General features: G+C 36.9%; 1 protein-coding gene across 1 annotated transcript; it reads right to left on the reverse strand.

Moving 5' to 3' along the window:
* Window positions 1–5,177: 5,177 nt before the first annotated feature.
* On the reverse strand, window positions 5,178–10,922 carry LOC124721345 (protein transport protein SEC7-like). The gene is made up of 3 exons (XM_047246267.1): window positions 10,762–10,922; window positions 9,357–9,523; window positions 5,178–7,266 (listed from the first exon to the last, which is right to left on the reverse strand). The coding sequence occupies exons 1-3, from the start codon at window positions 10,785–10,787 to the stop codon at window positions 7,124–7,126; spliced, it is 336 nt and encodes a 111-aa protein (XP_047102223.1). The 5' UTR covers window positions 10,788–10,922; the 3' UTR covers window positions 5,178–7,123.
* Window positions 10,923–12,791: the final 1,869 nt, after the last annotated feature.

Raw genomic sequence — 12,791 nt, forward strand, 5'->3', positions numbered from 1 at the left:
CGCTCGAATGTTGCCACTCTCCCTTTAAAAATAAAACCTTGAACATCAACTTCTGATCCTTCACCTCCTTTAGTTATATTTTTTAATTGATCAGATGGTAGTTACACACACAATCGTTTAAGACTGGTTTGGAGTGTTTACATAGGTGTTTTCGTTGTCAGGAAACAGTTTCAGAAAAAAAAGCAGCCATAGAAGGAAAAAATTCTGATATGACATCTAACAAAACTTTTTACATCATCAGTATGTCTCAATGTTCATGTGTTAACCTTTGGAGTACCTCCAGAGCTCACACTACCTGGTGTTACAAATGCCTTTGTGCATAGATTAATTTTTAAACAGTTTAATACATGATGCCCGTGTCTTGATATCATCAATACCATTAATAGAGTGGTTAAACAAATCCAAAATATGAATTTAACATTTCAGCATTTAAGAACAGGGAACTCCAAGGGGTAACAAAGTTATTGCTATAAAGAAATCTGGTCTCTCTAGTTGTGTTCTAGAACAGCTTTACTAGTGTCTTGTCTAAGAACGAACCATTATTTCTGATTTGCCTCCGATTCCAATTAATATATGGTTAAGCGGTAATTATAGGAATGTTTATAACAGTATATAGACTCCAAGGTGCCAGAAACTCAAATTTTCTTTTCAAGTATCAATTTTTAAGTTAAATCCTTTCTTATTACTGCAATTTATTACCAAAGAATCCCCATTTTCAGTTTGTATGAAGAATGCCCCCAAAGCCATACCTTAATATTCATTTCACTGCTAAGCCAGTGCACTTTCATACATCAGCGTGCAGAACTTAAGGACAAAAGTAACTTTCACATCAAGTGACACAGTCAAGTAACATAGCTCAGTGAAACTTGGACCATACATAAAACCAACTGCCAGAGTATAGCTCAGAAGGTAACGGAAATATGTATGCAATGAGACAAACAGAAATATATTTAAAGGCAATAATTGCACTAAAACCACCACACTTTGTGATCCCCGGGGCATTACAAAAGATGGGGGACAGTTCTTAATAAGGTGTGTAATCATCTGAATGGCAATGCATGCCTTGCAATGTGCTCTCGTGCTGGCCAAAAGGTTAAGGAATTCTTGTTATAGGGTATTCGATTCCTCCACCAGTGCTATTGACAACTGCTGCACGATTGTTTGTGCATGTGGACATGCTGCAGTGTCTCCACAACACATCCCATAAATGCTTGATTGGGTGTAAGCTGGGGAGGGGACGAGACGGAACAATCATTTTCAACAATGTTCCTGAGTGTTACGTGTTCCCACATCTCACTATACAAAGCCATGACACCGAGGAACAGCTTTGTTATGGTGGTCCAGTTGTTACGGTGGAGGGGAGGCATAATTTCGCATGGGTGTACTGACTTCCAAATTTTAGAACACAGTACACTCACCTGTCAACATTATTGTGGCACTGTACTGCATTTGGTCCTGACTTTTTGTGTGAATGACAATGCATGACCAGGTCAGTGCAGATGGAGCAGCTCTTGGATCAAGGGTATCCAGTGAATTGACTGGCCTGTCACTCCTCCCCCCATTTCTTCGACTCAAATTCAGTCGAGCACAAGTAGACACACATTGAAGAATGGCCATTTGCACGAACAACCATCCAGCAGTTAACTGCACTGATCGGAGTATGGAAAAATATACCACAGGCACACCTTAACCTTGTTAGCATGGGAGCACGATGCAGATCATTAACTATTGTCTGTGCTCTCCCACACCCTATGGAGAACTATGTCCCACCTTTTGTGATGTTCAGGGGACCATAATGGCCTGCAGTTACTTCAGTATCATTTATGTCTTTAAATAAAAGTGCCATTGCTTTTGTCTAATTGTGTATGTATTGCATTGCCTCCTGTACTATAATGGGACAGTTTTTTTTTCTAAACTTAATCCAGCTGTTACTTGGCAATGACACACCACATGAAAGTTACTTCCATCATCATTAAGTTTTGTGTGCCTGCATATAATTATATAAAAACAAAGATGATGTGACTTACCAAATGAAAGTACTGGCACGTCGATAGAAACACAATCAAACACAAAATTCAAGCTTTCGCAACAAACTGTTGCCTCATCAGGAAAGAGGTTGGAATGACTCCTTACCCTCTCCCTTAAAACCCAAATCCTTTCGTCTTTCCCTCTTTCCTGGTGAGGCAACAGTTTGTTGCGAAAGCTTGAATTTTGTGTGTATGAGTGTATCGACGTGCCAGCGCTTTCGTTTGGTAAGTCACATCATCTATATCTAAAAACAAAGATGATGTGACTTACCAAACGAAAGCGCTGGCACGTCGATACACTCATACACACAAAATTCAAGCTTTCGCAACAAACTGTTACCTCATCAGGAAAGAGGGAAAGACGAAAGGATTTGGGTTTTAAGGGAGAGGGTAAGGAGTCATTCCTAATAATAGCCTACGGAAACTGTTGAAGCCTTAACTATTGAAATGATGACTTGTCAGTTGACATTCTTGTCACAAGAGGCGGCTGAGAGATGCAACTATATTTCAGGTAGTTTCCACAACTACCAAGGAAACTTGCCTTATAAGTGTATGTCCATTTAAATTCGTGACATCTTGGCACCAATTAAGCATTTGAAAAATCTCATTTAATACCGAGTAATCAGAAGTTCTCTCACAAGATATACCCAACAGAGGCAATTACTAACACAGAATGGCCCAATAGGCTTTCTCCATAAAGCAAAATGTTTGTATTCCCTACACTACAGGAACAGCAAAAATCTTGTTACATCACATTTAAAAGTCATCCTGTGTTTACAATAGTTGTACTAGCACAAACATTAGCATTAAATGTATTTGTAACAATCCAAATTTGACTTTTAGTACACTTACCAGATAAAGCCACGAATCAAGATAAGCTGCAGAAGTTATAGTTTTTAATAGCTATGTTTGAAGTATTCATTGTATGTTAGTGAAATGGTATATCTAACTGTAACCAACAGGGACAGAAGCCAGGCTGTGGATAACAGCATCAAACCCACACTACAATAAAAAGATGAAATGCCTTGTATGAAGAAACAAGTCACAGCACTTATAGAAAATCCATGATGGAATATTGGCAGTAGCATGAAAAAGGAGTGTAGAAAGTTTTTGACCAAAAAGTCTTCAGGCAAACACACACAAACAAATGCAACTCTCACACAACCAGTCTCTGGACCAATCTCTCACCTCAGCAGCTAGACAGTGATCAAGTGTCAAGTTGCACTTGAGTGTGTTAAATTCAGAAGGTGGCTTTTTGGTTGAAAGCTTACCTGTTTAACAGTCATTTTGTTGTGCCTGTCTGCAACTCAGTGTTTCCACTCTATGCTGAGTAGCAATCTATCCTTTCCACAATACTGTCAAATGTATGTTGGACATGAAAATTTAATAGGAAGCACAAGTAAGAACTTTTAATCATCAAATTACTTCAGTTTCACTGTGCCTCTTGTTAATCATTCAGATTATTCTACTGGCTCTACAAAACTGACATGTCACCAAAGTACCACAGAGGAACCATGTTCTGCCTGATACTTTGTTCTAGAACTTACCCATACTGTTACTTTCAAAATGAAAATTTTTGCAAAATGGGAAGATCGGCTCATGGCATATTTGTTTTTTGACAAAGTACTTAGCTACTTCCAAATCAGGGGTCACAGTTACATGCCTCTTGACAAGAGTACTTAGTACCATTGCAAAGGAACTGAGAAACCTCGAGACACCATCATGAGATTCTCAGTCACAATGGTACCCACATGATTCTAGTCAAAGACTGGCATGTGTAAAGTGTCGAGATTGTACTAGCATAAACATTAGCATTGAATGTATTGGTAACAATCCAAATTTGACTTTTAGTACACTTACCAGAAAAAGCCACGAATCAAGATAAGCTGCAGAAGTTATAGTTTTTAATAGCTATGTTTGAAGTATTCATTGTATGTTAGTGAAATGGTATATCTAACTGTAACCAACAGGGGCAGAAGCCAGGCTGTGGACAACAGCATCAAACCCACACTACAATAAAAAGATGAAATGCCTTGTATGAAGAAACAAGTCACAGCACTTATAGAAAATCCATGATGGAATATTGGCAGTAGCATGAAAAAGGAGTGTAGAAAGTTTTTGACCAAAACTAACTAAGAGTTATTTATGAATATAGTGCCATCTGCATACTTTTCCTCTCCAATCATTGAAGAGAAGTTTCAAGAACATTGATCAATTAGCTGTTAGAAAATCTAGAACATGTGTGGGGAGGAGGGCAAAAGCCTGGAGTTCTGTGGCAAGACCCTAGAATTGCAATGAACATGACAATGAAACTGATGTACAATACCTTAAATCAACATACTTTTTCAACAGGTTAGAATAAACTACAATATTACTGCAATAAAATTTGTGGATGTTCAATTTTGGAAAAATCAAAGTGTACATTTGCAAGTTAAAGCTATTAGAAATGGTTTCCACTATTGTATCATGTATCCAGTGTGTTCGTAAAATTAAATTTGCAATATATACTGTTCAAGTAATCCAATAAAATGCATTTCATGAAAATTAATGTTAAAAGCAGTTTACAATTATTCTTTCTGGATATGTAGTACTATTTTATTACAGATTCAAAATGTGACAGTAATTAAATCATTCAGCACACCGTCTGTGTGGTCTTAGAACTTTAACAGACCTTATTAATTCTGTGGAGTCAAATTTCACAAAATATTGTACAATTTTTTTTTGGCAGCAGTGATCTGTTCTACAAAAATGAAACTAATTGCATTAAATAGTATTTATCCTTTGCAACTGGTACTGACTGGGACATTAACCAACTTCAAGCAATTGTGGCAGTCATGGTTACACAAATTTTACAGAGAATGGTTTAATCAAAACAAATCTTTGCTTATTTCAAGCAAGTATAATTTCTTTCTCAATACCTTTCATGAAATGCTTTGAATGTGTAAATGGCCAAGACATCTGCAAGGTAAAAATAGAAATTACACAGCCTTCATGAAATATTAAAATTCCTTATTCTTTCAACTTTCAAACAATGATAGTACTCCCACATTACATTGACATCAATAGGGAATAAACTATCTGGTGTGACCAATCATGCTGATGAATGGTCTACTGAACAGTCATCCCAATAAGGCAAAAGCAACTGAAGCATTCTCATTCTGAATAATTTATTACACTTAAAAGTATCTAACAACCACATTACATTACACTGATACAATGCTTTGGCAAACCCAAGTATTCAACACAATTAGCCGAGGGTATAATTTTGTACATTTACTCCTCTGAAATACCTTACATTACAGCCAAATGAATCAATTCAGAGGCACAAGAAGACCAATTCCATGCACTGTAATATCCTTAAGTTTAGGCTCAAATTCATGTATAGCACAACTTCAACTCTAGTTCCTTGCATTTCTCATTAGCTGAAGAATCAAAGAACCAATTACAAAAGTATTTCCCTGGTACTTTACCACTAAGGCCTAATCACTGGATCAAAAATGTTAATTTCACAACTAAGGCCTCCAAAAACTGTAGAAAAGTTTTCACTTTGGTGCACCAAGGTATTTTCAGAAACAGTAATGTAATTATGTGCACAGTAATGTAACTGCTAACTTTTATATTCCAAAATTACATTTTTTGCAGAGAAATGCAAATGGTAGGGTTGAAGTTTTACATCAATACTCCACAGGCCACTATTTAGTTTGGCACAGGTATGTAGTGTATGAGTGACATTACTGAGCCAAAACTTTAGGCATCAAAGTACAGGCAGTGGTTTATCCAGGCCTCATTACCTTCTCTCAGAAGAACCGATTGTTCCAACCAGTAAGGTGCTTCTCATTTTAGCATTCAAGGCAGAAATAAAAGCCAAATGAAAAGAAAATTTCAAATTATAAAACTAGATTTTGACATTAACTCAAATACAAACAATATTAAACACCTGAAAGAATTTTAGAGGAATTAGCACAATTTCAAAATTTACACAGTTTAACTTAGTGCTTCTGCAGGTAGCACTCCTGGATTGTCTCAAGGTTCTTAACTACAGTTCAGAATTTTCTTCACATGTCAATTATAACACATCTCAGATGTTTATTTCTCTAGCCTAGTCACAGGCTGCGTCAATTCGGAACATACAATAGATACACACACAGCTACAAACACAATTGTACTAAGTTTTTCCTTTTGCCTTCTTTCTGAAGGCAGCCGAACCAATTTTTTGATAGAGGAGTCATAAAACATGTATCCTACATTACATTTAAATTATACTGTAATTAACCCAGTACATACAATCACTTTGAAGCCAAATACTGCAGAAGCACTTAATCTATTAAATATAAATTCACGAAGAGAAACTCAGGCATTTCACAATTAGATTAAATTGCACACAAAGTTCTAGTCCAACTACAGATAATCACAATGATAGCTGTAGACAGTACCTGTTTTATAATACAAAGCTATAGACAGGACATTAACAGCACCTTCTCAGAGATCTTTACACAAACATTTTCAATGTAATAAACTAAGTTAAAGAAGCACCACAACTTAAGAAATATTAGGAAAACAAATTCAAGAAACTGCAGGTACTGCATTTTGATTCTTGTAAATTTAACTGAAAAATAAATGCACTTCCTATAGGTCTTAAACCTGAAGATAAAAATCTTTATAAAATTTATGTTTTCAAAAAATTACAATTTGATAACGAACACAGTCCGGTGAATACAATGAATTTTAGGACCAATATATGGACATTTCACCTGCTTACAAGAGAAGTGGAGCCGTAGTTTGAGTATGATTCTCCAAAAATTAATATTCCTCCTAACACTACATCACACAAAAGTTAAGTCTCTGAGCCATTTTGTCAAACCTAAAACACACTTTACACCATAAGCAAACTTGCTTGCTGGTTATCTTACAGCAGCTATAAAGAACAAAGACACCAAGTGAAGTATGACCGAATTTTGAAAATGAAACTGAACAATGTTTTTCTATACCTCGACAGGAATGTCTAAGAACACTGGATTCCAAAAAGAGGGATCTGATAGGACAAAGTATACTGGTCTCAGTGTTAATTGGTCCCGAGACAAAAAGCCAAAAACTGATTAAGCAGTAGCCTCTCCATTGGAAGAGGATTCTTTCTTCTTCTCAACTTTGGCTTTCTTCTCCGGGGTTGCTCCTTCAGATCCAGCATCTTCAGAAGCTTCAAGCGACTCTGACTTCCTCTTACCACTAGTGGCATCTGATTCTGCAAATACACAAACCATCAGTAATGTTAGGGTCAAGGTGAGACGAAAGCTTCCACAGTGATATATATAAGACTATCTAAAGATTTTTGACAACTGTTTCTGCCTGTTCAAATAAACTTTTTAAGTTAAGACAGCAACAAATACAAAATGCTGATCCATTCGAGGATTAAATACAAGTGTTCTATACTACGACAAATCTTTACCCTCTAAACTAGGGTTTGACAGCAGGTAATCTATGAATTACTAGCCAAGATTCTAGACAAAATGCTATTAAGAGGTAATGAACAGCCCCCTCTCAATTTTCTGACATAGAATTTGTAATTTTCTATCCCTTCATGAAGTGAATTTCATATCAAATCAACTGTAGAGCAAACTCTGGGACAAGCAACTCCTTGCGCTTCAATACGAACTAGCTTTTTGAAGATACCCTGTACCACAGATTTATGATTTTCTACTACAATCTATGCACAATTCATGTATTTGTTAAAATTGTGTAGGGACACCCTTGCATTTTTCAGTTTGGGTAAGACATCTAAATAATACACTAAACATCAAAATACTCTTCAAACTTGTCCGCTGATACAGGTTTTCCAACTTTGAGACGAGGAATTACAGACATTGGCATTCATTTAAATCAACAGGGAAAGTTGCATATTTGTGTTTGACAAATTAACCCAGTTCTCAACAATGATTGCTGGATTAAAATCGTGTTCTGGACATGTCAAAGGACACCACAAAAATATTTTCCAAATTTACCTAGTAGTTCTGGTTTTATGACAAATGCTTTAAATATGTTGCAGAAACTACACTACAGACCTGTTCTCACAAACATTTAGCATTCACATTCACTGGCTTCATTAACTCAACCCATTCACCTTCCTACTTAATCTAAACTGTTGCCTACACTAAAGGTCAGTCTCACCATAAAGCTTTCAGGTTGTCAAACATACTGTAGCCATATGCATGTCCACAATTTTACTCTCCAATTCAGTATTTGGTTGCACCTTTCCTCACAAAATGCAGTGGGTGCCAAATAACTGGTTCTCAAAAAACAAGATTAGCAATTCATATTGCAGGGTAAATCTGATAAACATTATGCAGTTTAAGGAGAAAAATTCCATCACACATCTGGATGAACAAAATTTCATTAAAAATGATTTTTGCTCATTTGTATAAAAACTTGGGAAGCATATGAAGCAAGAAAGTTTTTGAATACATAGAATAAATTGGCACCCACAGAATGGAACATTTAATAGGCTAATAATACAGCACCCTTTATTGCATGGACAAAACACCTAAATTCAGCAACCAACAACCCACTAAGCTGTCAAGTTAACAATGATATGAAAATATTCCATTTCTTACAGCAATGATTCTTTTGGGTATGAAATGGATAAATCTCAAATTTCACAAAGTTCCTTTTATCCTCAGTTCTTTGAAAATGAATCGAATAGGATCCTCACCAAAGTAATTACTACAATTCTGAATGGAAAATGTCTTTTCAACAAAATGTTTAAGACCTTTACAATACTTACATTTTTAACTATGCAATTTCAATAATTTGCTCCAATTACAAAACTGGACATTTTACCCCATCTTATTTAGTGTGACTAGACTAGAACACTACTGGAAGACCATAAATGAAGCTACTGACAACTCTTTACAGCAGGTTCCTTGTGTGTCCTAATTATTGAACAAAAACTCTGCAACTTACAATTCATAGTACTACAGCATTACACAAAATTCTGTGCAGCATTCAGAAGGCAAGAAGCCAGCTGTAACCCTGAAATGAGTCTACCCAAGACTCTTGTCACAGTATCACCTTGCGAACCAAACATTTGGGTATGAACAGCTACTATGCACACAACCACGTTTCAGGAAATTCAGTAGTTTCTTCAACCACACATATACTGCCCATCAATATTTAGTAATAATTTGAAATGCATGACGAGTTCAAGATAACCCACAATATAAGGGAAATTTATACACAACATTTGTCTATTACTTCAAATACAAAGGCTGAGATTTAATCATTGGGTTCCATAAACACTGAAATCCATGCAGTATTAAACTAGAGTAACTTGCAAACCTTTTTTCTCTGAGCTCTCTTCAGCGTCAGTTTTATCCTCTGATTCATCCTTCTGGACAGCACCATTTTCCTTAGGTCCACTGTCTTCAACTTCCTTCTCTTTCTTATCTTCTACAGTTTCTTTCGCCTCTTTCACATCCTTCGTGGTAGTCTCCTTCGTTTCCTCCCTGTCAACAAGAATTTACTGATTACAAAAATTGCTACAAACGTAAACAAAACAGACCATGCCATCTAATCACTTCTGCATTATCAAACAAGTAGCACTTCAGGAATGACTTCACTTTCAAGAGAAGTCACTTACACGAACCTCACTATGTCTTAAAAACTCCAACAGAAGAAAATTTCCCACCTCTAACTAGGTGGATTTAGGCTTCTTACATTCTAGAAAAAATACTTCGTAAACACCACGAAGTTAGCGCTGAAGTTCGCGGGCTTTTTCCAGCCGAAGACTGGTTAAATTTGTGCGGAGGCTGCTAAAAACTATTCACTTCACATTTATACACAATTCGATACGTTATACACTATGTTTCATACGAATATACACTATCAAATGACAACCACCAACGCCTTAGCTCCGTTTTATTTAAGAACTCATTCAAATTACGCGCTCTCATGGCGGAAAAATTCAAAAATCATAATACAAGATTACATGGCTTTAGGATCAAACAATCTAGACCGAGTACAACGCGTTCACATTCAACAGTCTCATCGCGAAAATTCGTTGGGCGTCAAGTTCCACAGGTTCCGATTTAACAGCGAGAGTTTATTCGCAGTTACAAGACACTGGCATCAAATTATATGGAGGCGGTAAAATGTTGACTCCTCAAATTTATCAACGGGCACCGCATACTTATTTATTGAACAGTACCAAAGGCCTTAAGTTGTTTCCTTGGTACATGCGTTCGCTACAACTCAGAATTACGAACACTAGTTGCAGACCACACATTAAAGCTGAGGCAAAAACTCAATTTATAAAACGAAAATATTTTAAATGTCAATCGTCTTGCAATTTCCCAAACCTGGGGCTCCACCTCCCTAACATCGGAACAAACGTTTTCCTTTCAAACAACAAATGAAAAAACTACCAAACATAGTAAACTAATCAAAATTTCGGAAGTTCGTCAGTTTATCAGCAACATAAACGGACACGTGTCAGTGAGAAACCTGTCCGCATGCTGGAGAACGAAGACCGGTTTTAGCGTACATTAGTTCACAATAAAGAGTTTTCAGCGTACAACTAAATATTTACTTACTCCAAGGCTGTTTATCGCAAATTTTCGCGAATATTTAACACCTGGTAACTTACGCGCCATATTCACCCACTAGCCCGCCAAAACTTCAGTCACTCACATATTCAGTATATCTAGTAAATTAAAACATTTTCTCACATACATATAAAACTTACTTGGTTTCTGATACTTTATCGGCCATTTTATGTACTTTCTGTTTAAGATTTCTCACAAGAAAACAAGAATCAATGGGCTACTGCTCCACTCGCACACGCACCGAACCGTCACTACCAACAGCCTCTGAGCGAAAGAGACCCTCACCGCGCACTTCCTCTATGACCTTCAAAGTAATAATTTCCCGCGTTGAGCAGATGGCTCTGATAACCCGCCTCCCCACCACATTCGGAACGGAACCGTAAAACGTTTTTGTTTTAAAATTTCACAATGCTATACATAATCTAATTTTATGGGATATTATTTACCACCAAAATTGTGTTTAACTGAAACTCAGCTACGAAGAGGGAATGATAAACGACCAAACATCGTCGTCAAAGATATGAAAGACTGTCATTCGAAGTGCTTTGGACGGCCACAACTCGCAGACGCCAGGTTATAGGACATTGCGTAACGTCTGTGGAATCGTGAGCGCGGATATTGATGTTCGTCGTCACCCGTGTCTATTCCGGTAGGCATACAAGAAACGTTATTACGGAAATATAACAGCTAACAACCGGTCACCCTGTTTAAATCTGATATAACGTAAAAATTAATGTTCGTTGCAAAATGTCAAGAATGATACGCTAAACGACGGAGGAACAACTGCTTATCAGCATATACTAAGACTCTGAAATTATTTGATGATAAGACTTGGTAGTAATTACCATTAAATATTGTCAAAGAAAGACATTTTAACTCTCTACTTCCTGAATAATTTGCGAATGGATTCCGTGGATGTACTGAAAATGTAACAACTAATCACGAATTGATTAGCCTCGATTTCGTGTACTCGTGGCAATTAAACTAATTTTATTTCTGTAAGAAAATCCTCAGTCATGCAAACATTAAACAATGGGAAAGCATTTCCTACTGATAATCTTCCATCACTAGAACCTCAAATGCAACAAATATTCTTGGACTAATTGAATTTACAAATAGAGGCAGCAGAGACAATAAAACCTGTGCAGCAAAAACCTAACGACCGCAACGTATAAGTTAACTGATCGTTTACACCTCTTCATCACCCCCTCCAACATTAAAGCGGTCCGAAAATAAAAAGGCCTCTCGACTACAAAAATGAGATGAATAAACAGCAATAAGGAGCTGAATCTGCAAAGCAGTATAACGCAAGGAAAAACAACTTCGAGAAGGATGCCTGACATTAGTCTATTTCGTTATTCGCAGCTTAATGCTTTGGGTAGAGATGATTGGAGTTAAGCCATACACTGATCGAACTGCGGGCCATCGTAACCGACCAGCCTGAGTCTGGCTTTTAGGCAGTCCACACATGTGTAGGCAAATTCTGGGCTACTTCCCAATCTCCATCGTCATTGTACTCGAAAACAGCTAAAATATGAATTTATACTTGACGCCTTACACAGACAAATGAACCATGCGATTATCGTTACGTAGGGCAACTAGCGATAGTGACGAATAAAAATAATTGTCAAATTGTGAATGGGTGATTGTCCGTCATTAACAAACCCTCCCATAAGAAAAAAGTTAAAGAAACTGAAGAAAGTTAATCTGTTGCATTTGTATGGAGGGAATGAGCTGCAAATTATCTCAAGAAAAGCATACTTGACGTCGTAAAAATTGCAAAAATCTTGATTACTCTACAATGGTCAATAGCTGTGACAGTTTCGACTGTCACATTTGTGTTACTGCACGTACTGGTTCAATATAAGAAAACAAATGACTGTGAAAATACTTAAAAAATCGAATATTCTGGAAGTTATAAACTCTCCATCGGTTCATCTACTAGCATATAACACTACAGTATCCTAATATACAGGGTGGTCAGAATATGTGTGAAATGCTAGTAGGGATGTTACAGGGCAGGTTGTACTGAGGCATAAATGTTAAGAAAAAAATTCGATACGTTGCTCCGTTTCCGAGTTATTTAGCATAGAATTTAGCCAATCGGGGCGTCGCGCGCTCACACTCAAGCGGCCTGCCACGGGCGGTGTTGCCCAACGAGTGCTTTGTC

The sequence above is a fragment of the Schistocerca piceifrons genome, chromosome X (genome assembly GCF_021461385.2).
Source record: "Schistocerca piceifrons isolate TAMUIC-IGC-003096 chromosome X, iqSchPice1.1, whole genome shotgun sequence".
Lineage (NCBI taxonomy): Eukaryota > Metazoa > Arthropoda > Insecta > Orthoptera > Acrididae > Schistocerca > Schistocerca piceifrons.

Excerpts from the sequence above, each read along its gene's own strand:
- LOC124721345 (XM_047246267.1), bottom strand. The coding sequence starts at position 10,787 with ATGGCCGATAAAGTATCAGAAACCAA. Across the intron at positions 9,524-10,761 it reads GATAAAGTATCAGAAACCAA|GGAGGAAACGAAGGAGACTA; the intron begins GTAAGTTTTATA and ends TCTTGTTGACAG. Across the intron at positions 7,267-9,356 it reads AGAGAGCTCAGAGAAAAAAG|AATCAGATGCCACTAGTGGT; the intron begins GTTTGCAAGTTA and ends GTGTATTTGCAG.